Consider the following 25643-nt stretch of genomic DNA (forward strand, 5'->3'; position numbering starts at 1 on the left):
GGAAATCCCGAGAAATTATTCAGATGGATTACCCCCCGAGTCGTGTGTAACATTATATGTCGTGTAACACCTGGGTAACGCTAACAGTAACGCCTTTTCCGTTTTCACAGTCCAACCATCCTTTCGCTTTCGTTCACTTCTTCTCGGCCAGCACCCGAGTACGGCCTATGCAACCCTCGTTTACTTAGCATATAGCTCGATCCCAAGGAACTCAGACAGACAATGGATTCGAGGCGGGACAACTCGTCATCGGACGAACTCTTACCCCCGAGTGTGAGATATTTCGACAAGGAGCCAGACAGACCTTTTTCTCCTATCTTCAGGCGACTTCACTCAGCACCATCAGCAGGCCGTCGATGGGTTCTTGGTGTCTGCGCTTTCTTGTCAGTTATCTCATTGGCAACCCTCGGTCTACTCGCATTATACACAGCAAAATCAGACCAGGTCACAGATATCCATGATGAAGTAGACATTCTCGATCCGCATCAATATGTCATTGGACATCCTACAGAGAACTTTCGAGGTGTGTACCGATGTCTTCTCCAGTGGAAATCGTACAGTCATGAACAGCCATTTATTTCAGATAACCTGCGAAATGATACCAAGTACATCACTTCGTGGATATCTGCTGGTTGGAGTAAGTCACAAACTACCTTTGAGGTCTGATGGGGTAGACTGATCTCACCTAAATGATTTCTTCAGCAAACGACGTTATGACCTATGTTCGTTTCTCGCAGACTTAAATGGCAATCTGACTGACGTTTGTCTTTTCTTAGGGAAATTTACTATACCTGGCATTGCTGACAGATCGCGTTCCTATAATCCCAAAGTTCATTCCATCACATATTGGTAGTCAAGTCGCTCCAATCTCTTTTGGAGAAATATTCGATGTTCCACGCCTGAGTAAAGCCCTAGGGAAACCCATACTGGAATGGCACCAGGTTAAAGATGTTGACAGTAAAAGTTTAGACGATCTAGGCTGTTGGAGTATATGGGAAGCAGTTCAGTTCACTGAACATAGTCCTCGATTTAGCTTTCTCTCTCAATGGTTGAAGTTAGGTACGAGGTCTGGCTCACAGCAGTTATTCCTTATTTATCTCCTCGCAGATATATCATATACGCCTACACCTGACTGGGTAAAGCTAACGCCTCCGGATGTCGGAGACAAGCATAGCTCGTTTTGGTCTCTCGCTTCTCTTGCATTTCCAGAAGCTCGTGAAAGCAACCTTCGAGACCCGTATCCGTCGCCAGAACATCAGCTTTCACTTCCTCCTGATGAGCAGCTCCTCTGTTATGATTACTTGTATTATGTCGGGGCCCATAAGGTATGTAACACTTTCTCAACCTTGTATGGTATGGTAGGAAATTAACCGGTGTCATTTAGCCTTTTGAATATGACCTTGATTATAGCCCAGCTTGGAGATTCGTTGGTCAGCACATGAGATGGTCGTCTCGCTTAACAGACATAACGGACACATACGTAAGGCGAGCATTGAATATTACTGATAATGAAGATACGCCTCCTGTAAGTGTATGTCTTTATGGTGTCTTTTGAAGGTCTGATAGCCTTGGCAGTTTATCTCTATCCATATGCGCCACGGTGACTTTAAAACATATTGCAACGATATTCCATTGGACCAATGCTATGCGTCCTTACCTGTGATTGCACGACGGGTCACCGAAATCCAACAGGAACTATTAGAACGCAAAGGCCTAGACGTCAAGCATATTATCATGACAAGTGACGAGAAAGATCCAGGCTGGTGGAGTGATGTTGCTTCTCTGGGTTGGACATGGATTGATTATGCTGCGGAGAATACGGAAGAATTATATGGCAAATGGTAAGCTCATGATAACGATCACATGTTGGCACGGTGATACTGAAGTAATCAACTGCAGGTATCCGGTTCTTATAGATGCCGTGATTCAGTCGTCTGGCGCTGGCTTCATAGGTACAGACCAGTCAACGATGTCTATTTTAGCTCGAAGAAGAGTGGAGTCATGGCAGGACGGCGCCACGCGGATTGTAAAATGGGGGCACCCAGGCGCTGACGATCATTAGAAATATTATGCTCAAGTTTGCAGATTGCATTGGCGGTGTGTAGTAACAGGTTGGCACTAGGGCATGGGTTTTAGGCATGTACATAATTTATTAACCACTTTCTTTGACATACCTTTGCGGAAAAGCTTCTTACAAAGAGTGTGTGGGAAGTTCGTATGTTGCTTATGTTCACAGCTGCTACAGCATTTGGTCTATAGGGATTGCCCCTCGCATCTTGACCAGATTAAGCAGGACAGTAGTTGTTGGCATAGGGACGTTGTATTGGGTTCCGAGGCCTAACAAGTACCCGTTCATGAACTCTACCTCTGTTTGCCTACCCTTCCGAACATCGGACAACATAGACGATATGTTCCCTCCTGTGACTTGCGCAACGCGAAGAACTTCTTCCATCAGTCGCTTCCTCCCCAAAGCAGGAGGAAAGCGACCTAAAGGTACCTGGCTTTTGTCAACCTCTACTCCGAGCGTATCTAGCCACGTCTGCGTGTCAGCTTTATATTGAGCCTCGAAAGCAGCTGCAGCCTCCACGCATACGTGATGCAGGATTCGAGTTGATGCGTCATCTTTGAATAGCTCGCCGTTTCTACATCCCATGATGGCTGTGAGCGGATTGATAACAGAGTTGACCACGACTTTCCGCCGCATGGATACTTGCACGTCTGATATTGGTTTCCACTTCACGTTGAGGGCATCCAGCGATCTAAGAACTGCGACAGTGTGTCGTAGTGAACGGTAGCGCTCGTACGACGGATCATTTGGATGTGTGATGTCATCCAGCTGTAGTTCGCGGTTTTCTCTTGGGACACTCTCATTCGACAAAGTGGCCTCGTAATCACGATTTCGAACGTCAGGTGCGATCCCAAAATCGATTTCTCCGACACCAGCATGTACGACGTTGTAAAACCCCTTGAGCCAGGCCCCATGAGTGTTGGATCCCAATATAAAGTGTGGTCTTTCGTCTGGATTGCGAAACACCTTTTGAATAAGGTCCTCGTAGACTCCCATGCCGTTTTGCAAGAGCACGATGGTGCTACTTCCTGATAGTCGAGGAAGGAGGCGCTGGATAGCCACTGATGTAGCATGCGCTTTGGTCGTGATGAACAATGCCTCAATGGGCTCTCCTCTCTTTTGCTCCTGCGTTGGTGTCTCGTCGTCGGATGAAACTTCGCCTGTGACGGGTAGCATTACCATCCCGAGATTGCTCCTTGGTTCGAACACTTCGGCCTCGAAACCCTTTTGAGATCTGAGAACACCTTTGTGCTCGACAGAAATGGCACCTCCTTCCGCTCTGGCCACTTTTACCTGCTTCTTCGACTTGTGGATGAGTGTGATGGCATGGTTGCGTGGCAGAACAGCGCGTAGGTTGTAGGCAAGTAGAGAGCCTATTGGTCCGAGTCCTAGAATGTAAAAACGCATATCGATGGTTTCAGTATGCTCAGGTCCCGATAAACAGCTCTTGAACAGATACGATCATGAAAAAAGGAAATTCGCAATATAAGGCCGGACGTACTTGGACGTGAGAGCTTTCGTCGCTATGTTTCTCCAGCTTTCCTAACCAACGTCTAAAGGGAAAAAAGTTATATTCTGCCCTCCGTTAAGTATCCCTGGTATTCGTCCTCCACCTGTAATGCTTCCAGTGCTGAACGCCTTTTGGTTAGGCGCCTAAAGAACAAACGTGAATGTTGGCGCAAGAAGGATAAACATCGGATATTATGTCTCTCTCTCTCACGGTTCCATAACAGGCAGTCAGTAATGATCCAAAGGCTCACCGATTCCGTCTTGTTTTTCCCGAACAGATGCGATCAGATTGAAGCTATAGCACGATAATCTATATCTGGGATATCAAAGTCACGAGAGACATTCTGACAAAGCCTACAATCCCACAGTGAGCAGGGTTTTTCGGACCGTCTCATCAGGATTGCATGACTGAAAAATAGAAAAGGAGCTCTTGGATCCGTCGAACTCTCCCAGCTTCGCCTTCGTGGTAACTAGCCTCTTATCCCACATATTCACTTGGAACTCTCTCAGCAATGGCCACCGTCGTATTGAAAAGAACTGGTCAAAAGGTTATTCCCCCCTCCCTCTTGTTTTGGATTTGGTTGGCTGATCTTAACCTGTCGATCTTAGATGCCACTGGTTGGGTATGTGCCTTTGTTTAACATGTCAGAGATTGACTCATGATACCGCCGTGCAATAGCTTTGGACTCTGGAAGGCAAGCTTTTCCCCCTCGTCAGTATGTTGATGATATCAGCGCTGACGCCCATATCGCCCACAGGTGACCAAGGCGACCTGTGCAGATGTAAGTTCCGAGATGATTACAAGCTGTCGTCAGATTCTGATGCAGCCAAATGGAACAGACTGTCTACAATGCCATCAAGGCAGGTTATCGTCTTTTCGACGGTGCAGGTGATTACGGAAATGAGAAGGAGGCTGGCGAAGGTGTTCGTCGTGCTTTGCAGGATGGTCTCGTAAAACGAGAGGATTTATGTGAGTAGCAACGGAAGTCTCACGACGTTGACTCATTATTGAAGAATTTGACCGTGTCACTTTAGTTATCACTTCAAAGGCAAGTTTGACGCTGGTGACATCATCCTGTCAAGTTATTCTTATCGTGTTTACTAGCTTTGGAACACCTTCCATGCGCATGACCATGTAAGTTTGCCTATCCATAGTTCAATTAATATTGTCTTACATGCGTTTACGTGATAGGTCAAAAGTCTCGCAAAGATGCAGCTCGGTCTATGGGGCATTGATTACTTTGACCTCTTCCTGGTTCATTTCCCTATCTCCTTGAAATACGTTGATCCTTCTCACCGCTACCCACCCGAGTGGTTCGGTGACGACGGAAAGGTATACCTCCGTAAGTATTATGCATACATCTAGCGATCATGGCGTATTTATTCAAACTATTCAGAAAATACTCCCATGCAAGAGACATGGGGCGCAATGGAGGAGCTCGTTGACGAAGGTGTGGCTAAGAACATTGGTCTTAGGTTCGTTCAAAGACGTGACAGAACATCGATATATGCTAACGGACCTTAAGCAATTGTCAAGGATCTCTTATCCTTGACGTCCTTCGTTATGCGAAGTACGAGCCGCAGGTGCTCCAGGTTGAACTGCACCCATACTTGACCCAAGATGCCCTGGTGGATCTGTCGAAGACCCTGGGCATTGCTGTTACGGCTTATTCATCGTTCGGGCCTCAAAGTTACGTTGAGTTGGGTATCGACAAGGGCATCCCAAGTCTTCTCCAACACAACTCCGTTGAAGCACTTGCAACCAAATATAAAAAATGTGAAGTTGTATCACGTAGTCGTTCTACGTTCTCTGATTGATTGTTTGCGTAGCGACTGCGCAGGTCCTGCTTCGGTGGGCCACTCAACGTGGTATTGCTGTCATTCCAAAAAGTAACAACCTGGACCGATTGGTGGCCAACCTGCAATGCAACTCCTTTGATCTTACCGATCAGGAGCTTAGGGCGATCAGCTCTTTGAACGTGAATCTGAGGGTACGCGCGTTCCTTTGTGCCGTGTGTCTGGATTGCGATATTGATGCTACGCATTTCCACAGTTGAATGACCCTGCTGCGATCGACCCTCGCATTTCCATCTTTGCTTGATGTGTGAGTGAACATGTACGAGTGGGTGATGACGCGAATGAATTGTAAATGTATTTCCTCTTGCAACTGGCGACGAGTGTTTTTTGCCATGCCAATACAACGATCCTGTTACACCAATGCAACCGTCGTTGTAGTAGAACAAAACTATGACTCGGATTCCTTGTGATTTTCTGCGCCGCAGGGGACCTGATTGCGTAAGCGAGAAAGTTTGCACAGCAAGGGCTTCCGAATTCCGCTTCGATAACAGTAGCAGCGGGCGCAGTAATTGTCGGAGTTTAAAAGCGAGGGGTATGAACGAAGAGATTGGAATTGACCTGCTCTAATCTTGACCACCAACCACGATGACCACCAATTTCAAGCTCTCCAGGCCAAGTGGTCTGACGCGTCGTGTATCTTTTCCTATGAAACCAAACTGGCAAAATCTCTCTTCGAAAATCAGCTCTCTTTATTCATTCGCAGTCGACAATGTTGGTGTATCTTACGTCGATAATGATGGGGACGAAGTTACACTCAGTTCCGAAGAGGAACTGCAGGACTTTTACAGATCTTCCCATCAGCACCGTGAGCTGATCAAGTTCACCGTCCAGGACCTCAGCACCTTGAGATCGTCCCACGAAGTCTCCCCCAGCGCCCGCTCCGCCACACCGCAGCAGTCGAACTTCCGCAACACTTTCGGAGGCCACGAAGCGTTGCCTATGGTATTTGAGGTAGAGGACGAGTGGCAGCGTCTTCATGGTGACTTTGGACGCATATTCATGCCTAGGCCTGGCTCTGAGAGCCCTCATGCATTCGTAGAGGTCCTTGAAAGTGACATCAGTGCTTCGAAGGGCTCCAACCAGGACGACGACTCTGTGGCAGACCGTTCCTTGATGTCTGACCTCATATTCAGTACTCCTCGTGAGGATAAAGGGAAAGGGAAAGCTCATTCTTTCATGCAGCCTAGCGTCTCAGACGACGTCTCGTCCACAGGCTCTGTCATTGCTGACGATCTTCCTTCCAAACCACCCGTTCATGTCTTCGATATGAATGATGACGGAATATTCGGGAATACGAAGTCATCCACTCCTCCCAGTGGGGCCGTTACTCCTGCCCAAGCAGAGAGTACACCTGTTATCTCTTCCCAGATTCCTCTGTCTCCCCATGAAAAAGATTCGAATAGTGAGAAACTTGAGGCTGAATCATCGGATTCTGCCCCCGATCCTCCCCTTCCGGATTTACCTCCTGCAGCCAGCAATGTTTCTCTATCCAACGATATTGCCACAGTGTTAAACACCATCTCTGCTGTTGTTGCATCGCACCCAGAGTTATCAGAGGGTATTCGTAACGTTGTCAACAATGCTACCAATGGGACGTACTGGTCTGCGCACCGTGAGGCCCTTTCTCGGGCGGCTGGGGATTTTCAGCGTACCGCTGCGGTAGAGACCGGTAGAGCCTTCGAAGATATACGCAACTCCAACGAACAGGAGGCCGGTGCCCGGGTTGCCGAGGCTATTGGTCGAGTGATGCGTGCATTCGGCGAGACCTTCGCAAATACAGGCAGTGGTAGTAACCCTCCTGAACAGCCTCGAAGCGCTGCGACCCCCACTGCTCAATCCACTCGGCCAAATGGTGATCGTACGCAGCCGGGTGGCTATGCTCCGCCGCCTGTCAACCCGTGGGCGACGTGGTCGACAGTGCCGCCCCCTCCCCCGTTTGCATGCGCTTTCCCTGGAGGGCCTCGTCACCGAGCGTCATGGGCAGGAGGACGCCCGATGCCTCCGCCGCCCCACGTGCCTCACAGCCCATGGCCGGGACCACCGCCACCTCCTCCTCCACCCAGAGGCGGATGGGGTGCGCCCCTCATACCCTGGAGCGGTCCTATACACCGTCAGTTCCCTGGACAAGCTAATCCTTTCCGAGACATTCATGCAGTTCCCGACGTTCGCCCTGAAGTTCCGTCAGTTCCCAACGGGCGCCCCACTCCTTCCAACGATACTTTATGGGCCGGGTTCAATGGGAGTTCAAACCGTGGCAATGTTGACCATTCACGATGTGCACCGACTTCTGACGAGCTCAAGGCTGAGGTTGAGAGAGCTAAAGCAGATTATAAAGCGCGGAAGGAAGCCTATCGTCGAATGAAAGAGGACATGAGAAAGGACCAACAGCGTAAACGAAACGTATCTCAGGAGAGGTGAATATTATTCTTCTTATATGTTTTATACAATATCTGACCAGAAGACATCCAAGTGAGCCGAGGCTATCGGAAATCGCGGAAAAACATCTGAGTACAGATACTCAAGCTTCTACCATCCGGGTAGCTGGAGAGTCCTTAACTGCTACGACTGAACGCGCGTCCTCCTCTGCTCACCAGCCTGTTCCTGTACCTCCGCCTGGTGGTCCAGTCACTCACATAGTCAGCAATGCCAGAGGCCAGTATCCTCAGCTTGAGATGTTCAGTGTGCCCCGCCACAACCATCATCGTAGTCACACAGTAGGACATGCAGGTCATATCCGAGAATCCGAGTCCGACGAAGCCCGCGCTATTCGTCGTATCACCAGGAAGTTGGCAGATGTATGTACTCCATCGGTTTGAAGCATGCTTAATTGACACTAACCATACAAATGCAGATGGGCTTCACGGAAAGTACTCATCCTGATCTCCCTGCCAAGGTTAAGACGCATGTACCCACAAGTGGCAAGTACAATAGGGAGATTGAAGACGACATTGTCACCACTCTACTCGAACATTTCCTCGTGACGGCACCGGCTGCTTCAGGTGATGGTCCTAGCAGCGGGATTCCAGGTGCTTGGCACTAAGTGATTTTCATCAACAAACATATTATCTTCTCAATTGCTATTTTCGGCTTATGTTCTCTGTTCTTTGCCTATGCTGTAGGATTATGTATGATAGTGTTTAGAACTTTGGTTATTCGTATCAGTTTCTATATTGTGTAGTGCTTCGACTGTTTGACTGTAACACTCTTCACTCCTTAAAAAAGATAATCTCCAATACTTGAATCGACCGAGTTTTCGGATGCAGGGCGGCAGTTATTTTTGGTTCTCGGATCTCAGCACAAAAGAAAACGTGATGAACTGACGGTAGTTGTCGTGGTAATTTTTAGTTAGCAGTCAGTCAGAACCATTCAGTGGGTTGTTATAAGGCGAACTTTAGCCTAGATCCTGTGTAGTGATGAGGCTGACATGACTTTTATTTCTCTAATGGATAAATGAACAAAAAGGCAAGGTAGAATTTGTGCCTATACAACCTATGACAGAGTTTGTTGTTGCGTTTGTAAAGAATGGGAGAGGGAAAGCTGCCACCATTCTCCTGCGGCAAGTAACCACGACATACAGCGAGTGGCATGTTTGTGAAGCCTTGTTTCAACCGCATAATGAAGTCAACGGTATCGAACAGGACTTAACTCCGCAGTGAATAGGTCCTTTAGCACGTCACCGATCGCCATTCCGTTAGCGAGAGAGTTGCCTAGACTAACCAGCAAGTGAAACCGCTTGATCAAGACAGAGATTAAAACCAGGTGCGAAAGCGATGTTTCAAAAAGAAAGAAAGAAAAGAAAAAGGCCTCGTGTTCGTGCAATCATCCGAGTCGAGTCGCTAAGCCTTGATTAGGCTTTCCAAGGGGTCTTCTAGAGACCAAGGAGAACACTGGTCCACCCATGTGATCGTGCAAAAAGCCGGGGGGAAAGAGTCCAGGGGCGGGAGGCCGGTCAACCCTAGCCAGAGTGGGATATTAGGGTTGCCCTTTTTTTCTCATATGCCATACGAGCTGTGGCCTCGTGCCAGACCAACTGAGCACTCCCTGTGCCCAGCGTGAAATTTGTGAACATCGTGTTGAAGCAAATCTCCGAGTGTGTTAAGCTAAGGGGATGGAGATGTCCGAAGAGAGCCGTTCCGAGACATTATCCAAGACCCGAGGAAGACTGTGGAAAGAAGTGGCGGGATGTATCAGTATGAAACCATGGGCTCGACTGATTTCAATCTGCAATATTTTCCACGACGCCCAAGCTTTAATGAGCCTGATATCGCAAGAGACACAAAGCGGATGGAATTCGCTGAGAATTTTTAGAGGCAGTGATTGAGAAAAAGCGGATGACGCTTTTGGGTTGATGGGCCAGCGACTCGAATATCAAATCCAGGCGAGCGGAAGCAAATTTGCCGCGCGAGACGGAATCAAAATGTTCCTTTGACTTTGTTTGAACCGCCAAAACGACCCGCGACCCATATCATAAAGAAAGGTGAAGGTAGATTGTCCCCCCCCCCTCTGTGCTTGATCCATCCCTGGTCTAACGATCCCTTCCTATCACGACTAGAGAGGCCCTCGTGAACGGGAAAACATAGGTGTACGCGGCGTGGGCCGCTCGATTGGAATTTGCCAAATAAAGGTTTTCGAAGCCTGCCGCTGCTGCTTTGTCCTGCTCGTCACTTTCCGTGGCGAATTCCGCTGTAACATTTTGGTTAGCCCCTTGAGAAAATGATGGGATTTGTTGCTGCTCGTATCTGGCCTGACACGTATAAAAAAGGCTCGTCGGACCTCTCCGCTGTCGTGGAACGCACGACGACGGATACTAGGCGTGGTTGGTCCCCCTCATTCTTGCTTTTTGCGGAGGAAAGTGCAAGAAGGATCTGTAAGCCATATGTTCTTATGCAGCGCTTAATGGAATTGACCCACGTATATAATGTGCAGGAAAGGACGGTAATTCTGCGAGCATCTGACCGGGAATGAGCAAGCGAGACCTGTGCTGCAGCTGTGGTTCAAACGCTGGGCATTGTGGCCGAACGGGTGAGCGATGGTTGGCCTTATTCTCTGCATGGATACGTTTATAAGAACAGAGCTTAAAGACGGTGTTAGTGGATCTTCATCGACAAATAAGGGGTTTGCTGCGCCCACAAGGACAAACAAGACTCTTTGGTACCGTTATATCTTTTACTTGACCACATATCGATTGCCAATGATCTCCAAAAAAAAAGGTGCCACTCTGTCCGCTATAAAGTCCCACCGACATCCTTTTCTCTCCGTCCTCCATCCTTGTTCCATCGGCCTCTCCTCCCGCTCCTTCGCCTCCCCGCACCCACCCTTACGTATCTTGTGGGCGGTCCTCTTACATCAGTCCTTCCAGAACGGTATATACCACAGCTTTGTACTCATTTAGACGCTGCTCACGCTTCCCCAGCTGCATTCTTTACCTCACACGCATGTCGGATCCTCAGCCTCCTTCCCAACAACTCCAACAGCTAGAATACCCTCCAGCTATACACCCAGTCGCCGGGGCTCTTGCCGCGCGCCAAGAAGTCAGGCTTAAGCAATTCCTTTCTAGCCTGTCTGAGCCTCAACCACACGATCCCGACAGGTCGCAGCATGTTCGCTACGTTACCTCGTGTTATCACTCTCGAATATATGAAGTCGAAGGATACAAGAATCGCGTCTCCCCTGAAGCCCGTATTAAACTAGAGTCTATCCTCTCCGAGCTTCGCTTCGACAGAAACCTCATATACTGGCGCTTATTTCGCATCAACGACCTGCCCCCCGAAATTCTTATCACCATCCTTCGGTATGTGGCCTGGTCGACGCCTATCCAAAAACAGGGTGTGAAGTACCGACTGTGGCTCACGTGGGTCTGCCGGCGCTGGCGCTCACTCATGCTTGGTGATTCCACCTTGTGGAGCGCAATTTGGTTCGCGGATCCCCCTCCGTATGCGCGATCTATGGCTTGGTTTGAGAGGGCTGGGACTGCGCCGTTGGATTTGCGCATCAACGAGCGGGACGAGAGGTGGAGTAGTAACGAGGACGATCATCGTTTCACGGGAGAGCAAATGTCTGATTTACTTGACATGTTGTTTGTCAAATTGTCACAGATTCGCATGTTGATCGTCATAGTCGATAACTGGCCACCCGCGCTAGTTGTACTGCACAAACTCCAGGAGGCTGGAAGGGCTGGCCTAGAGATCAATATTACTCGTTTCGAGATTCACAGGGCCGGGCGCCCTTACGTTTGGATCGGGCCTGGTTATCAACCCGATACCCATCGCAACCCAAGCGTTCTCTTTGGTGGTCAAACACGAATGCTAGATTTTCTCTGCCTAAACGGCATTAACATCGACTGGAACCAGACGCCACTAACGAACCTCACCACAATCGACCTACGTAGGTTGGCGCTAGATGTGTCTCCTTCGCTGGCTAAATTCACCCAGCTGCTGCGCGACTGTCCCCGTTTGCACAAACTTTCACTGGATGGTGCAGGGCCCGCACCGGATGCGAGGCCACTTGTCCACAAGCCAGTTAACCTGCTCCACCTTAAAATCCTCGTACTAGGCGACTTTAGCCTCGTATACTTGCGATACCTACTCGCCCAATTCACTGCACCAAACGTTCTCGATTTGACTCTAATGAACATGAACGGAGAAGATTATTCGCCTCTTCTCGCGATAATAACACCGATGTTCAGAGAAGTGCGATTACTGACACTATACGCCATCGAAGTGGGAACCATTCCGCAGTCGAAAAGATTGCTGGTCAAGTGGTTTGACTCTATGAATCGTTTGGGTCTTATGAAACTTGCTCAGATCAAACGTCATATTCTTGAAGCGTTGCTCGAGGATCCACAACAGTACGACGAGCACCTACCGGGGACCACAGACAGCCCGCGTCGTGTTTTATGCCCTAATTTTACAGCACTGGAGTACCAAGTAGTACAGGCGGACGCCGTTGTCGCTCTAGGTCAAGGTCGGAAGGAACTTGGTGTTCCGCTGAAGAGGATATATGTGAATGAGGTATGGGTGCCCAAAGTGAGAGGTGAAGAGCAGACAGCGCTGCGTACAGTCGCGGATCTGTTCATTGCGCCATTGGGTGCGAACACAGTGGAGGAACTTGAGCTGATGGAATAAAAGGACGACGTATCGGTTTACCATAATCTGGCACAAATGATTTAGGGTTGGTGATAAGTTATAAGGGAATATTTACCCCATGTAGAGCACATTGTAATAATGCTATCTTGTATACCTTTTACCTTGCAAACCTCTGTGAATGCTGGTCAGTTTGGCGTATAGATAATATCCTCGACAGGGGTAATCACATGATTTAGCTTTGTGGGTCACGTGATATCGCGAGGGCGTTATTTGTGTTTTGTTTGTATACGCGTCGCGTGCGCGCGTTTGGGTTGATTCGGATTCAATAGCAAGAAAACAACTTGAGATGCTTTCGTTCCTTCAACGCAATCTCTGTTGCCGCCAAATGTGCTAAGTACATATTCCCAGTCGTGTCTTCACTTATCATTATCTTTATATATCATGTCGTCTCTCCAACGTTGCTCTTCCTCGTCCTCCTCGTCCTCAAACGCGTCGTCAACGTCTTCCTTGGTAAATATTTCAAGTTCAACGTCTGCAACTTCAAGAGAGACGACCGTAGCCTATGTACCTTATATCAGAAAACGCGTTGCTCCTATGCAACTGCAAGTTCTCCAGAGGATGTTTGACGTGAAATCACATCCTACAAGAGAAGAACGGCTTATTCTAGCCAACGAGATCGGAATGTACGTCGCGTTGGTCCACGACACGCTCCCATCCCTATACTAAATCCGTGTCACACTATCCAGGGAGCTTAAAGCTGTGACGAATTGGTTTCAGAACAAGCGCCAGACGGCGAAGAGAAAGGCTCTCGTATGGAACGGCCGTCGCGTGAATTTCACAGATAAACGGTCCAATTCTTTGAACCTTGACTTTGCACGACGTCCTTTCCTTAGTGACCCGTCAAATCCACGTCCTGTTCGGCCTACGATTTCTCTGGACCATATAGCCGAACTTTGCGAACGGCCATCTGTACCATTATGCAGCACCCCTTCTAAAGTTACTCGACCACCACTCACTCCTCGAAGCAGGAGAGCGCACCGAAATTTCACTACCCCCCCAAGTGGAAGAGGAATTTGGAATCACATGCCGTCATCGCCTATTGCTCCGCAATCATCACCCAGCATAGAGGAAGCACGATTAGCCGTGTTGCCCTCACGTTCAAAAACCTTCAGGTCGCTAGAGTGGGCATGCCTCAAAGCCAGGAGGCTCAAACAGATAGATGACGACGAAAATGATGAACTTCCTCAGCTTTCTCTATCCAACACCAGCACGGATAATGGCGAGGAGACGGATACGGATGTGGAGGAGCTTGTGACGCCGATAGCAAAAAATATACCTTTGCCGCCGTGCAACAAATTAAAACATGGGAAACGGACTTTGTCGTCGAAGGATAAAGAGAACCGTCCTGTTACTGTCGTTGGTGGGAGCCGCCAATCAGAAGATGTGGAGGCTGCTATGCTACTTCTTGGGTTTATGGGAAGACGGTGACAGCTAGAGTCTGAGGGGACTGTACATGGCCACGGAAATCGACTATACCTGAAGCTTGTAATCTAAAGCCACTTTTTATTCTTATTATTGACCATGTACATGATGTGTTATTTTGTAGGAGGGATGTATTCTTGTAGATGGGGCGGCACGATGATTTTTTTTGGTAGACTTCTTGTAGGACTGTCACGGTTGTTGTACTCTTTCTTCGATGGAGAATTGATTTTGGTCACGGGATCGACTGACGCGTTTGTGGCTGAATCGAACTCGAGGCTGAATCCCATTGCTATGTCGCCTGCCAGACCAAAAGGACCGACCACAAGATACTATCATCTTTAACCGCTCATTTTACACAAACTATTATATCGTACTTTTAATCTATTACTATCTAATATGCGTCCTCAGGTCCGTTCTACACGCACCTCACGTTCTACCCCCGCCCCTGTCAGCTCTATGGAGGACGGAGAGACAATTCAGAACGTGCCAGTGAAGAAGGGTGCTACCATAGAGAAGACTACGTTAGTCCCGAGCGAACCAGCTAACACCCAGGAAACTTCAACAAAGCGGTCTCGTCATCGCATGACAAGCGAGCAGCTCGTTTTCTTAGAGGATGTCTTCAAGCAGGATACTCACCCTTCGAAGCAGAAGAAAAAAGACGTTGCGGGCGAACTAAATATGTATTTACTTGTCTTACCCCTCGCAGCTTACCAGCTCTTATGGTGGATCATAGGAACTTCAAGACGGTCACAATCTGGTTTCAGAATAGACGGCAGATCACGAAGAAAAACCAAGCCGTCAGTGCCAGTGCCAGTGCCAGTGCCACTCCAGTGTCTGGATCTCCCGCAGCATCCACGGCCAACGAAGAAGACGCGGAAGATGGATCTGCCTTGCGGCGCGTTTCCTCGCCATCTGAGAACGATACTCTCACCACTAAGACGCCGGTTGTTGCATCAATACCTCTGAAAGACTCGAAGCGAGCGCCGCTATCTCTTGCGCCGCACGGTGAAAATAATACCGCACAGGCACCCAAAGGCTTTTGCATCAAGATCAAACCGCTCGCGCAGCCGCTTCAGAGTCGAAGCCAGAACGTCGAGCCGCCTCGAACTCGCGAGCTCTGGGAGCACCTTTCTTCGTCTCCTACGATTTCTGAATGGTCTTTCCAGGCTGGCGAGGACGTGGATGTCGTGGACGGTTTTGGGAGGACATCTTCGAATGAACCTCCTCAAGTCTTCATTGGAAAACGACCACGAACGCTGGAGTGGGCATGTGAACGAGAGGCGAAGCGCAGACGACTCGGGATGGGTGAAGACCAGCTATACAGTGCAACCACGCACTCCCAAGGCAGCAAAAGGGACACTCAAGAAGGAACCACCCCTTCCAAAGGGTTTCAGCAAATGGACCCGCATGCTGAGTCGGCCTTGTTACTGTTTTCGCTCTCTACAGGAGCACACACTGACCTGAGCGGTGGCCTCAAACATACAGCTGCTCCTCAAGACGTGATGCATGGAGCTTCGCTTCTTCTCTGCTTCAAACACTCTGTACGACATTAAGAACACTGGGCACAAACACGATACACACACCTCTTATTCTATACATCGATTTGTACGTAGCGTCATATGTGCAACTATAATTCTCCACTTAAAGACATACCTCAACGAGCCAAGGGAGGGAACACAGATGACGGTCGTATGAATTATATTATACTTAGATAATGAACGTGCTGATATGCGGGGAAACGTGCTAACAATGCAAACGATATGCTTCAGTAAGGCCGCCCGTTATATTCAGAAATGCAGATGATGCAGATGACATCCAAACCCAGCTGAATCAATGACCAATTTTTCAAATCCTGCCAATCACCCCAAGGAAAATCTACTTCTTTTCTTTCCAGCCTTCGCAGGTAGTGAAGGCGTCGATGCTTGTTTGGGTGTTGACGATTCTGGGTTTGGCGTTTTCGGTGGTCCTGGAGTACGTGCTGGAGACTTTGCGGGCCGTGGCGTCGAAGTGTTTGGTGTTTTGTTTGGTTGCTGTGGTTTGCTCGATTGATAAGGATAGTCGGAGGACCCTAATGCATAGGTAAATTCAGTGACAAGTAGACTCAAGGGCAAATGTGAGACGCACCAGCTATTTCCTTGAAGAGTGAAACATATGTATCTAACTCTTCTTCATCAGTGACTTTATCTACTCTTGGGTTGTAAGATTCAGGTTCGTCGTCGCTGACTGCTTCCATGTTCATATCCACATCACCATTCTCTTGCTCGTGCTTCTCGTTTTGCTCGTTTTCCGCCTCATTGTCCACGCGCAACTTCAAGAAGCCATCAATGAGAGGTTCGAACAGTGTGTGCATGGGTGGCAAGAGGTACGCAGGACCGTCGAAGATGCTACTCGTGTCACTGCCTTTCCACGGCAACGACGTGTCGACCTTGGTTGACACTTGCTCAGACGGTAACGGCTTGGATTTTTCAGAAAATTCCGTGATGCCAAACATCTCCTGGAATAAGGATCGTTTTTGAACCGCTGCTGACCCTTTGTTGAGTGCAGTCGCTGACGACCCTTTCCCGTCTGACTTGTCGATATCTTCGCCGATAAGAACTACTCCTAAGGACGTGGTGATGCCTACGAGAGAAAATGATGGACTCGTAGGAGACGGCAGCGCGAAGGAATACCAGACGACATTTAAGAGGCCAAACGGTAATTTTTGTTTTCTCTCTGGGACGTTGGACGATGTACGGAACACAGTAGCTTCAGTTCCAGATTCGGAGTCCGAGCCCGACGGACCGATCAGAGTAAAAGTGTCATGGTATGAGTGAGAAACAAGATGTTTGATCATACGAGGACTTCGATAGTGCCATTGAACTAGACGTTGAAGCCACTCAGCTATATGGTAGACATTTGTCGATTCATAAAAAACGTACCTGTTTGTGTAATAACATCCCAAAGAACCAAGTCTATGGATCCCACTACAGCTAGATACCGGCCAGTCGCACCTATGAAATGGGCAGAAAATACCACCTCGCACTCCGGGGTGATGAAAACGTGTCGGAGGATATTGGTGTGGGACTCGTACACAACCACATACGGGCCCAACGAGACTACCAGCAGGGAGTCGTCTGGCGACCATGTTACGTGCTTTGGCTGTTCTGATCGGAACGTAAAACTTGACCTCGCAGTCCAAGTTTCTATATCTCGACATCAGCATCGTTGGCCTCACTATATAATATAAGCTCAACTTACCCTCGACACTTCCGTTTTTATCTTTCGTCGTCCGAATCCTCCAAGTCTTGATATTCCCATCTTCACCAGTTGTTGCCAATTGCAACGACTGGGTATCTCCGGCTACATTACTGAAAGTAGCAGAAGTCACGTTCTTCAGACCGTGAGGCCGATCTATTCTCGTGTTCAATATCCAGAAGTCGGCATTTCTGTTCCACCACCAGAACTTCAGGTAAATTTCACCACGGAACGTCTCGTCTCCCTCCCGACGATCTATCGTTGCCATCCAGTCGCCTGACAAAGATACGACAGCACGTTCCACGCGCGAGGGCTCTAGAATCTTCTCATCACGACGAGCAACCCTATTGGAGGGAGACACTTCTAACTCCGCTAAAAGTGTTGATGATGAAGGCGAGTAAGCTTGTATTGATGATGGATGAGATGAAGGGAGAATAAGCGTTGATGACGGAGCATGGACAGCCAAAGGCGTGGATTTTGATGTTGATGGGCCACTACTGGATACAGTAGGATCTGAAGACGTATTAGTATATTAATATCGCTTTCTACTTGAGCACCCACCTATCTTTATTTTGGAGAATACTCGGGAAAGTTTGAGCGATGCCGCGCTGACGAATGCAAAGCTTGTATCTGCAAGACCAAGCAAATACTCCTCTCCACCGCCGGCTCGCGAAACGGCAATGTGTTTGATAGGAGAGCCCACTCTCGGAACAAACTCCTTCCTTCCCGAGTGTAGTTGCCAAATTACTAGGACAGCTTCTTCACCACCACTCAACAAATATGCGCCGTTTGGAGTGAAAGTCACAGACGAAATAGCATGTGCGTGCCAATGCAGAGTCGACGTCTGTGCCTTTTTTTCCACCCCAATGACCTTGGGCACATTTTGGTTCAAGCAGTACCATAGTCGAACAACACCCTTATCGTCGCCAGTGGCGAAATAGTCTTCCGATGGATGTACTGCAAGACAGGTTAGATGTTCTGGCGAGACATACTTCGTGAAACCAGATTTGAGCGCAGACGTCGATGCGACATAAGCCTTGTGACCAGCCACTGCCACTAGGTATGTGCCATTAGCAGAGACAGCAAGACCGTTCGTGAACCTTGTTTTGCCCACGGCAACGACCTGAGAAGATTGGTGTGCTCCGGCCTCTGAAGCAGGATTTTTTACTTTTAATGATATCCGAAGAACTGCACAACTTTCATCCTTCTCTACGATTTTAGCTCCTTTGGCGACTGCGGGTCCAACATAAGAAATAGTAGAATGGTATCACAAAATAAGCAACACGTACAGACTCTCCAAGGCCTAGCAGCTGCGACAAAGACACTATCTTTAATTTTTTCATGGGCGCAAATATGAAATATTGGTTGCGTGATGTTGATGGTTTGCAGAAGTATTCCCTCCAGAAAATCCCACAGTCTGATGTATCCGTCTAACGAGCCAGTGATGAGTTGGAACGCGTTTTGAGGGTTTATAATGGCAGATGTAATGTCGTCCGCGCACTGATCTTGTCGCTGGGGCACCGAAAGCGTCGAGATAACTTGACCGGTGGAAACTGAATGGATTTTAACGCTCGAACTGACGATAGTGAAGAAATAGCTAAAGAAAACATATTAGAGCGCAAGTCAGTACCTCCATCCCTTGGTCGATGATTAGGGACCACTTACCTGCCGTCCTTTGAAAATATAGGTGGGCGTGCGTTCCCACTCGTACTAAAGTCTGCAAGGGAGGTCCATCTCCATGCCTTTACATCTTCAGCATCTACTTGCTTTAGATCAACAGCTTTTTCTACAGAATTCGAATTCTGTGTTTCCTTCTTGTTCTCTTTCTTTTTCGCCTTTCCCTTCCTGTTCTTCTTCACTGGCTGGACAGCGTCAGAGTTTACTGGGCTTGGAGGTAAGGGAATGTCTTCTGGCTGCTTGCGTATGACTGGGGTGGAATCGATGGCTGTCGCTGCAGCCATGGACCTTTAGCTCAGGTTTTATACGGAAGCTGGCTTGAAGATGTCTTCAAAAAAATCGTCGACAGCCACAACGCCGGCGAGTGCCGTCTTTACCAAAAAAGTAAATTATGGTGAGCACAACCAAAAGTGTAACATTGCAGCTGCCATTGTCAATTCCATACACCTCTTCAAATGTACAATAGGACATGTTCAGGGTATCTTCTCGTACTTGTGGACATAGTGTGATACAACAGCATTACATGAGTTACTACATGCTCTCTCAAGAGTCCTCCCAGGTCTAAGGTATAAAATACGTTACGTAGGTCAATATTGCAATAATATTACTTTCCATCCATCCAAAAATCCCATTTCACCAGAGGCCTTATGTACTCCAATAGCAAAGGACGCACCAATATCAACAATCCTTGTATCCCACGAGCATGCGCACAGAGCGACATGGCATTTTCAAATCTTCCTCCGACGCAGTTCGTCGAGCCTCACTCATCGCCTGATACAACCGCTGTTCTTCCACCAACTCCGCCTTTGACAATGATCGCGAGGGAATCGGCCACCCAAACTGAGACAAGGAATACCATAGAGATATCCGTGCCTGCATGTCACTGCGCAGCGAGTCAGCGTGAGACCGTACGGAAGCAAAACTAGACAATACTCACTCTTCATAGCGGTTTATCAAGGTCTCGAACTTGACTCGACCCTGTAGTTTCGCAAGCTCTTCATCGCTCTCCCACCCAAGTGCTACCAATTCGTCCCTTCGATTCCGCATACGATCCACCAACTCTTCCCACATTGACTCCTTGCATGCGAGAACACTCTTGTAGGACCAATATAATTGCATAGCAAGTGACCGTTCGCTTAGCTTGTCGAGTTCTTCGAGTGGTACAAGTGATAGTGACGGTTTGGTCCCTGTGCTTTCTGCTGCAGAGCTATCAACGATATAGAGCGGGGCTTGCATGCATTGCGAATCTGATTTATTCGTGCCGAGACTTTTAGTGGAGGGTGACGGTGATGAGCTGTCTGCTTGACAGGAAGGATCTTGCGTGTCAGAAGTTGCAAACGTAGTGTCAGAAGTAGGGCAGGTGCTGCTGAATAGCGATGAAGTGGATTCTCTCGTGGACGTGGAGGTCGTGGAAGATTTCGTCGATGAAAAGGACACTGAAACAGGTCGCGTTTTAGGAGGGGTATCGTCATTATCCACATCTTCCGGTTGTGGTGTTTTCTCGTCCGGCTCATCGTCCGGCTCTAATAACGTACTACGCGGAAGTGATTTGGGCGGAGGCAAGGGAGGCGGAAGAGGGGGCATACGAAAATGCATAATGGGAGCTGAAATCACTCGGCGGAAGTTGGACGTGAAATGAATAGGGAGAATAGCTGAAACCGGCGTTAAGCTACGTGACCGTTGTCTAAACAGCGCCAATCACTTACCGGTAGGACGAAGGTTAATAAAGCGGTTCTCAAAAACTGCATAGTATAAGCTCTCAAGGAGGGCATGATCATGTGGAGGCTTGGTATCCTCCGGTGATGGCGGAGGTGGTGTTGCTGGCCGTTGCGATGACGAACTTGGGTAGTGCACAGAGTCGGCCCGTTTATTGCGTACGCGTAGTGGCGCGGTGAACCATCGGGGGAGAGTAGGGAAAACTATGTCTGGTGGATCACAAATAGGTGCTAGTAAGCTCTATGCGCAGGATATGTCGAAAAAATAAGTGTACGAACCATGCTCAAGTACTTCTGCCACGCCATCCGGACGAAGTACACGATTCACCTCCTATAAAAGGCGTCAGAGTAAAGGAGAGGCTGCCATAGAGGATCCTTACTTCGAATATCACACCCCACTGTTTGATGAGCGATGCCATGTCAGTTCGGTGAGAACAAGTAAAGAAGGCGATGAACGAACCTTGTTCTCGGGGACAGCCCGCCCTATGCTATGTATATGCACATGATCAAATTCATCATCATCGAACGGAAGTTTTGTCGTCAGACTGCAGTGCCAGAGGTTAACTAACTATCCGAGCATTTGATACACATGTCCAAAAACTCACAAGTTTCCATGTACCCACATGATGCGACTGGCAATATCCGGATCAACTAGAGACAGTGGTATTTGCACGTCCACGAGATCAAAGCCAACCTTCATCGCCCACTGTCAGCAACCCAATCTCCCTAAAATATGGAAAGCGAGTACGTACAAATTGACATTCAGGCCATTGCTTGGCTGCTTCAAGTATCCAAGTTCCAGCCTACAAGAGTGAGACTCGATTCAACCAAGCTGCTGATGTGATACACTAACAAGTCAACGTACCCCACACCCGAGATCAAGACAGCGTTTCGGGGGGCCGTCTGCGAAATCTACGATGGACACTGACTTCACGACATGCATGACGAACTGGTGGTCTATACTTTCCCTATACACGAAAGCATGAGCGCTGGGAGCCAGAGTAAGGGGGAGTTGCACAGGAACTCACAGCTCAAGGACGCTGCGAGCGTAGCTGAGGGGATAGGGAGCTTTCTCCGGATCGAAGGAATGATGAGGACTGCCATATTTCTTTGTGAATTCCTTGGAGCGGGGGATGCGTTTTGCACCTGTGGACTCGAATGTTGCGGTGGTGGTCGTGCTGGGACGAGGCGGAGGCATGTAAGGACAAGCTAGAAGGGTGCCCATTTTGATTGTCGCAGTCGGGAAATGTTTAAAGTGAATAGGCAGAACCTTAGGCGGGGTTATGCGAGGGATTATCAGGTCGGGATAAGTCTCAGCGTGGGAGCTGATACAGCGCTGAGACCAAGGCGTGTGGGAGCAACCGTGCACTGGTCAGAAAACAAGATATCCACAGCTGGACGTCAACGTATTATAATTATCGAGTCTTGCTGTTTGCGGTCTCGCTACTGATGAAATCAACACATCTCTGATATATCTCGCTTTCTTTAGCATCCGAAAAGCCTCCATGCCGTCATCTTTGTGTCCACCGAGTCCGTTAGTATACAACTTACGTTCCTTTTTCATATTCTTCACCAAATAATATCATCATGTACGCACTACATCTGTAAAATCCCAAAAACTCGCTTAGGCCTAAGCGCATTTCAAAATCCAAGGCTTCTGGCGCCGACGTCTCTGATTGGTGGAAAGAGTTGGGATTACCATATATATCCAGAGGTCTGAATATCCAAGATAGATTGCGATGAGGTTTGCGATATGATAAAGATAACGTTTTTATCAGCATGATAAGATGTAGATTGGCTGGTAAATACAATATACACAGATTTTGTATTTCTACCAGTACTGCAGAGCGGGGCTAGTCAATACCAATGATCATTCGGTGAATTCAGTCAAAAACGTATTATAAGTTTCCTTGTCTGAAAAATTATTGACGTAGAACATAGTGGGAATCTCGAGAGAGTTGCTGGCAGTGATGTTTCGATCCATGACGGCGCCAAAAACCGGTATGAGATCTACGGGTAAATGTATCGTATTCAATGGGTAAATACTGCCCATACGAAGCCTTTCTCCGCTGGCTGTGATCCTGTTGTGAAAGAGCCGCTCGACGACGTACATATCAACATCTTCTTCAACTGCAACGCTACCATTCGAATCCCTCCGTCCCCCGGAAAACCCAAAATTTTGCGCGTATACAAGGACGGGCGAAAGGTGCTGATCAAGGACGGTCTTCTTCGGCGCAATCGCCTGGAATATAATTTGAACTTGTAGGATAGGAGCAGCTAGAAGAAAATAAAATAGCGTCAATATCCTGGTAAAATAGCAAGCTTAAAACACTTACAAGCGAAGCTACGCCCATCAAAGCCACTCAATCTCACAGTATCGCAATTTCCGAGCGGCATCTTGGGTAGGGGGGGGTAGGCTTGAATGGTTTGCGCAGGCATCACGAGATACGAACGGAACATCGAATGTAACTGTATTTTGCATTTGTACCACACTCGGATGTGTGTGAATGGCAAGTTGTAGTCGTCCGGTCCTGAAAACCCATCTCCAGGCCGCAAACCTCGAGCGTAGTAGGCTAGGGCTCCTGGTAGATCGTCCAATGCGAAATGCTCAGCGGCATCCTTGATCGAGACAGATTTCATGTCTGGTTCCTTTGTGAGATGAAATGCTGTCTTCGCGTCGACAGACCTGATACCCTTCAAGAAATGATTCCGCATGGGCCGAATACTAAAGACGCGTTTTTCTTCGGGTAGAGTATGGGACAACCAGCTTGATTCGGGATCTACTTCAGCTAAAAGAGAGCTTTCCTCGGCCACGAGATAATTTATTAGAGAAGCTTTTCGGTGTCGCAAGACTGCGTACAAATGAAACATCCTTGCCTTTTCCAAACGGTCAAGAATACGAACACACTGTATCTCGAAGAAGAGCCGGCCATTCGTACCGCTAAACGGATGTTTGCAATGAGTGATTAAAAGGCGCTCGGTCACGTCGGCTGTGAACTGCATGATGGCCCCCATATTCCGAATGGCTCGAGCGAAGTGCTGTAAAAGCTCAAGCTTTGGGATGTTGAAGTGGTCGATGGTTGAAGAAGCGCCCCGACGAGCCTCGGCGTCCAATATCGCTTGCTTATGATCGTGAAATTCGGATAGAGAGGTGACCATGGCTGTGATAGATGATGGAGTATGAATGGGAGACTGAGCTTGATATATGAAGTCGACAAGTGCTCGGACGGCTCGTAGAAATTTGGGGGCTACAGCGCCAGCGGCCGTCGCAACGATCGTCCTCTGGATTTCGCGATGTTCGCGACCTGTCATTTGTTTGACGTGCGAGATACCGCTCCCGAAATGTTTGAATCCCACTCGTGAGTGTAAACTCCTGTAGCGCGCATCTAACTCATCCTTTCCAATTGCTTCTTTGCACCACAGTAGCACATGATCAAAGAAAAATTTGTGACAAGTGTGCAAAAGTTCGGGAACGAGAAACTTGTTAGGATCAGCTAGAGACCAGTCCCTCCAAAACGGCTGATGAACTCCACTTAGACCCTTAACCTTCGCATCTGGAAGATAATTAGCAAAGTCCCACGTATCGAATTGTATACTGTTTATAGCCAATAATGTATCGATCCCCAACCGCAGTCGATGTGGGTGATTGTCGCCAAATTCGTTCAAACGAGCATGAGATATGGGAGAGAGATTTTTTGTCGTGCACGCGATCATTTGCTGTTCTGGCAAGTCCGCAACCCAGGCTACGAGAGGTGTGTATGCTCGTCGAGCTATACCATTAGGATCGGACATCCAAACACCAGTTGCAGCTGATGCTTTGAGGTTCTTCATAATGATATCCATACACGTGTGCCAAACACGATCAGAGAGAACACTTTGATATTCCGTTCGACAGTCCAGAAACGTTGGAACGGGGAGGAAAGCAGTACATAGCCAAGAGTGCGACATTGCCTTCATACGCACGTCCGAAGCTATATTTGCTAGCGTGAGGAAAGTGGGGTGCATGTCTATGCCGCCTGTTCCCCGAGTAACTGTTGTCTTGTCGGATGCACCGACAATTCCTACAATAGTGGAACCTTGAGGAAGTTGATCCTGAAAACTTGATCAACAAAAACAACCAAACATAGAAAGCATAAACCTGCCTGAATAGCCCATGCATAATCACCTGTCATCCACTCACCATACTCGCGTTCTCCCTGGCTATCACATACTCGTTTGGGGTCCAGCATCATATGCCTGGCAAAAACAGGGTTCCCAAACAGCGACTTAACAACCTCCAGGCCGTCCCTGTAGAGCAATATCATTGGCTTAGCTGTCTTGTAGTTTTCAGCTCGTATTTCCTCCATTTTCCATACAGGTCCGGTCGGCAGTACTTCTATAAACGAAGTTAAACGGTAGGCAGAGCTGAAGCTCAATTTTGATGGATCCTTGGTCTGATAAAAATGAGTACAACAATGAAGATAGAATAACGAAGCCCGTACCCAAGCAAGTTTCAAGAACTTATCAATCTGCGACTGATTGAGTGTTTCCATCAAGAATTTCGCCAGCTCCCATTCCTTCTGTGATGAAAACGGCCAAAAAACATTGTGCGTGCGTTTTGAAGCATACTTATCGGCATTCATCTCCTCCAAAACGTTTGGTAGTCGGCCATAGTCGTATGCAGAGTGAGGATGATATGAGAATTTGAATCCTGGTGGATGGATACCCTGATTATCCGAGAGAGGCATACCCTCAGGCAAGTTCTTCAGCATTTCTTGGATATGATATTGATTGCCGTCTGAAGCAACGAGGGGGATTGGCACGCAAGAAAGAAAAGGGTCATCAAGATGATTGATGACTTCTTGCCAACTGGCGAATCGTTCGGAGCATCCTTCAGTAGGACAGCTGACGAAACTTGGATCCACATAACCGTTGTCTGCCATAGTCGAAGCTATACGTGAAATACTCGTCAACGCACTGGCCTGTGCTGGCCTGCCCACTCATCTTACAGAGTAGCACAGAGAGAAATGCAAGTCC

At 48.2% G+C, this 25643-nt stretch overlaps 10 protein-coding genes across 10 annotated transcripts; 6 read left to right on the forward strand and 4 right to left on the reverse strand.

Annotated features, from left to right (window-relative positions):
- Window positions 1-88: 88 nt before the first annotated feature.
- On the forward strand, window positions 89-2195 carry SERLADRAFT_444601 (uncharacterized protein; the record flags this gene model as incomplete). The annotated part of the gene is made up of 8 exons (XM_007312847.1): window positions 89-523; window positions 584-637; window positions 703-722; window positions 777-1059; window positions 1108-1325; window positions 1385-1525; window positions 1576-1841; window positions 1900-2195. 8 exons carry the CDS (start codon window positions 223-225, stop codon window positions 2060-2062), a joined length of 1446 nt encoding a protein of 481 aa, XP_007312909.1.
- A 44-nt stretch (window positions 2196-2239) lies between these two features.
- SERLADRAFT_412508 (uncharacterized protein) lies at window positions 2240-3740 on the reverse strand (the record flags this gene model as incomplete). Its single annotated transcript, XM_007312848.1, has 2 exons — window positions 2240-3514; window positions 3570-3740. One exon carries the CDS (start codon window positions 3473-3475, stop codon window positions 2240-2242), a length of 1236 nt encoding a protein of 411 aa, XP_007312910.1.
- An 89-nt stretch (window positions 3741-3829) lies between these two features.
- Window positions 3830-5842, forward strand: SERLADRAFT_455569 (uncharacterized protein; the record flags this gene model as incomplete). Its single annotated transcript, XM_007312849.1, has 13 exons — window positions 3830-3944; window positions 4002-4125; window positions 4187-4200; window positions 4257-4272; window positions 4336-4359; window positions 4418-4547; window positions 4613-4626; window positions 4683-4712; window positions 4770-4920; window positions 4975-5053; window positions 5104-5354; window positions 5408-5568; window positions 5631-5842. 12 exons carry the CDS (start codon window positions 4090-4092, stop codon window positions 5676-5678), a joined length of 954 nt encoding a protein of 317 aa, XP_007312911.1.
- Window positions 5843-6099: 257 nt separating this feature from the next.
- Window positions 6100-7092, forward strand: SERLADRAFT_455572 (uncharacterized protein; the record flags this gene model as incomplete). Its single annotated transcript, XM_007312850.1, has 1 exon — window positions 6100-7092. A coding segment is annotated over one exon (717 nt), but the record flags the coding sequence as incomplete, so codon positions are not given.
- A 3665-nt stretch (window positions 7093-10757) lies between these two features.
- SERLADRAFT_412511 (uncharacterized protein) lies at window positions 10758-12683 on the forward strand (the record flags this gene model as incomplete). The annotated part of the gene is made up of 2 exons (XM_007312851.1): window positions 10758-10797; window positions 10848-12683. One exon carries the CDS (start codon window positions 10870-10872, stop codon window positions 12556-12558), a length of 1689 nt encoding a protein of 562 aa, XP_007312913.1.
- A 277-nt stretch (window positions 12684-12960) lies between these two features.
- On the forward strand, window positions 12961-14007 carry SERLADRAFT_432689 (uncharacterized protein; the record flags this gene model as incomplete). The annotated part of the gene is made up of 2 exons (XM_007312852.1): window positions 12961-13202; window positions 13266-14007. The coding sequence occupies 2 exons, from the start codon at window positions 12961-12963 to the stop codon at window positions 14005-14007; spliced, it is 984 nt and encodes a 327-aa protein (XP_007312914.1).
- A 390-nt stretch (window positions 14008-14397) lies between these two features.
- On the forward strand, window positions 14398-15554 carry SERLADRAFT_432690 (uncharacterized protein; the record flags this gene model as incomplete). Its single annotated transcript, XM_007312853.1, has 2 exons — window positions 14398-14681; window positions 14735-15554. 2 exons carry the CDS (start codon window positions 14398-14400, stop codon window positions 15552-15554), a joined length of 1104 nt encoding a protein of 367 aa, XP_007312915.1.
- A 306-nt stretch (window positions 15555-15860) lies between these two features.
- SERLADRAFT_432691 (uncharacterized protein) lies at window positions 15861-19196 on the reverse strand (the record flags this gene model as incomplete). Its single annotated transcript, XM_007312854.1, has 7 exons — window positions 15861-16069; window positions 16126-16860; window positions 16920-17183; window positions 17239-17748; window positions 17797-18468; window positions 18525-18832; window positions 18901-19196. 7 exons carry the CDS (start codon window positions 19194-19196, stop codon window positions 15861-15863), a joined length of 2994 nt encoding a protein of 997 aa, XP_007312916.1.
- A 111-nt stretch (window positions 19197-19307) lies between these two features.
- SERLADRAFT_455579 (uncharacterized protein) lies at window positions 19308-21924 on the reverse strand (the record flags this gene model as incomplete). The annotated part of the gene is made up of 10 exons (XM_007312855.1): window positions 19308-19795; window positions 19850-20564; window positions 20619-20837; window positions 20907-20958; window positions 21008-21025; window positions 21088-21172; window positions 21233-21321; window positions 21380-21430; window positions 21493-21595; window positions 21656-21924. The coding sequence occupies 10 exons, from the start codon at window positions 21850-21852 to the stop codon at window positions 19591-19593; spliced, it is 1734 nt and encodes a 577-aa protein (XP_007312917.1).
- Window positions 21925-22497: 573 nt separating this feature from the next.
- SERLADRAFT_432693 (uncharacterized protein) lies at window positions 22498-25549 on the reverse strand (the record flags this gene model as incomplete). The annotated part of the gene is made up of 4 exons (XM_007312856.1): window positions 22498-22904; window positions 22964-24719; window positions 24839-25060; window positions 25109-25549. The coding sequence occupies 4 exons, from the start codon at window positions 25547-25549 to the stop codon at window positions 22498-22500; spliced, it is 2826 nt and encodes a 941-aa protein (XP_007312918.1).
- Between the last annotated feature and the right edge of the window lie 94 nt (window positions 25550-25643).

The sequence above is a fragment of the Serpula lacrymans genome (assembly GCF_000218685.1).
Source record: "Serpula lacrymans var. lacrymans S7.9 unplaced genomic scaffold SERLAscaffold_1, whole genome shotgun sequence".
NCBI lineage: Eukaryota > Fungi > Basidiomycota > Agaricomycetes > Boletales > Serpulaceae > Serpula > Serpula lacrymans.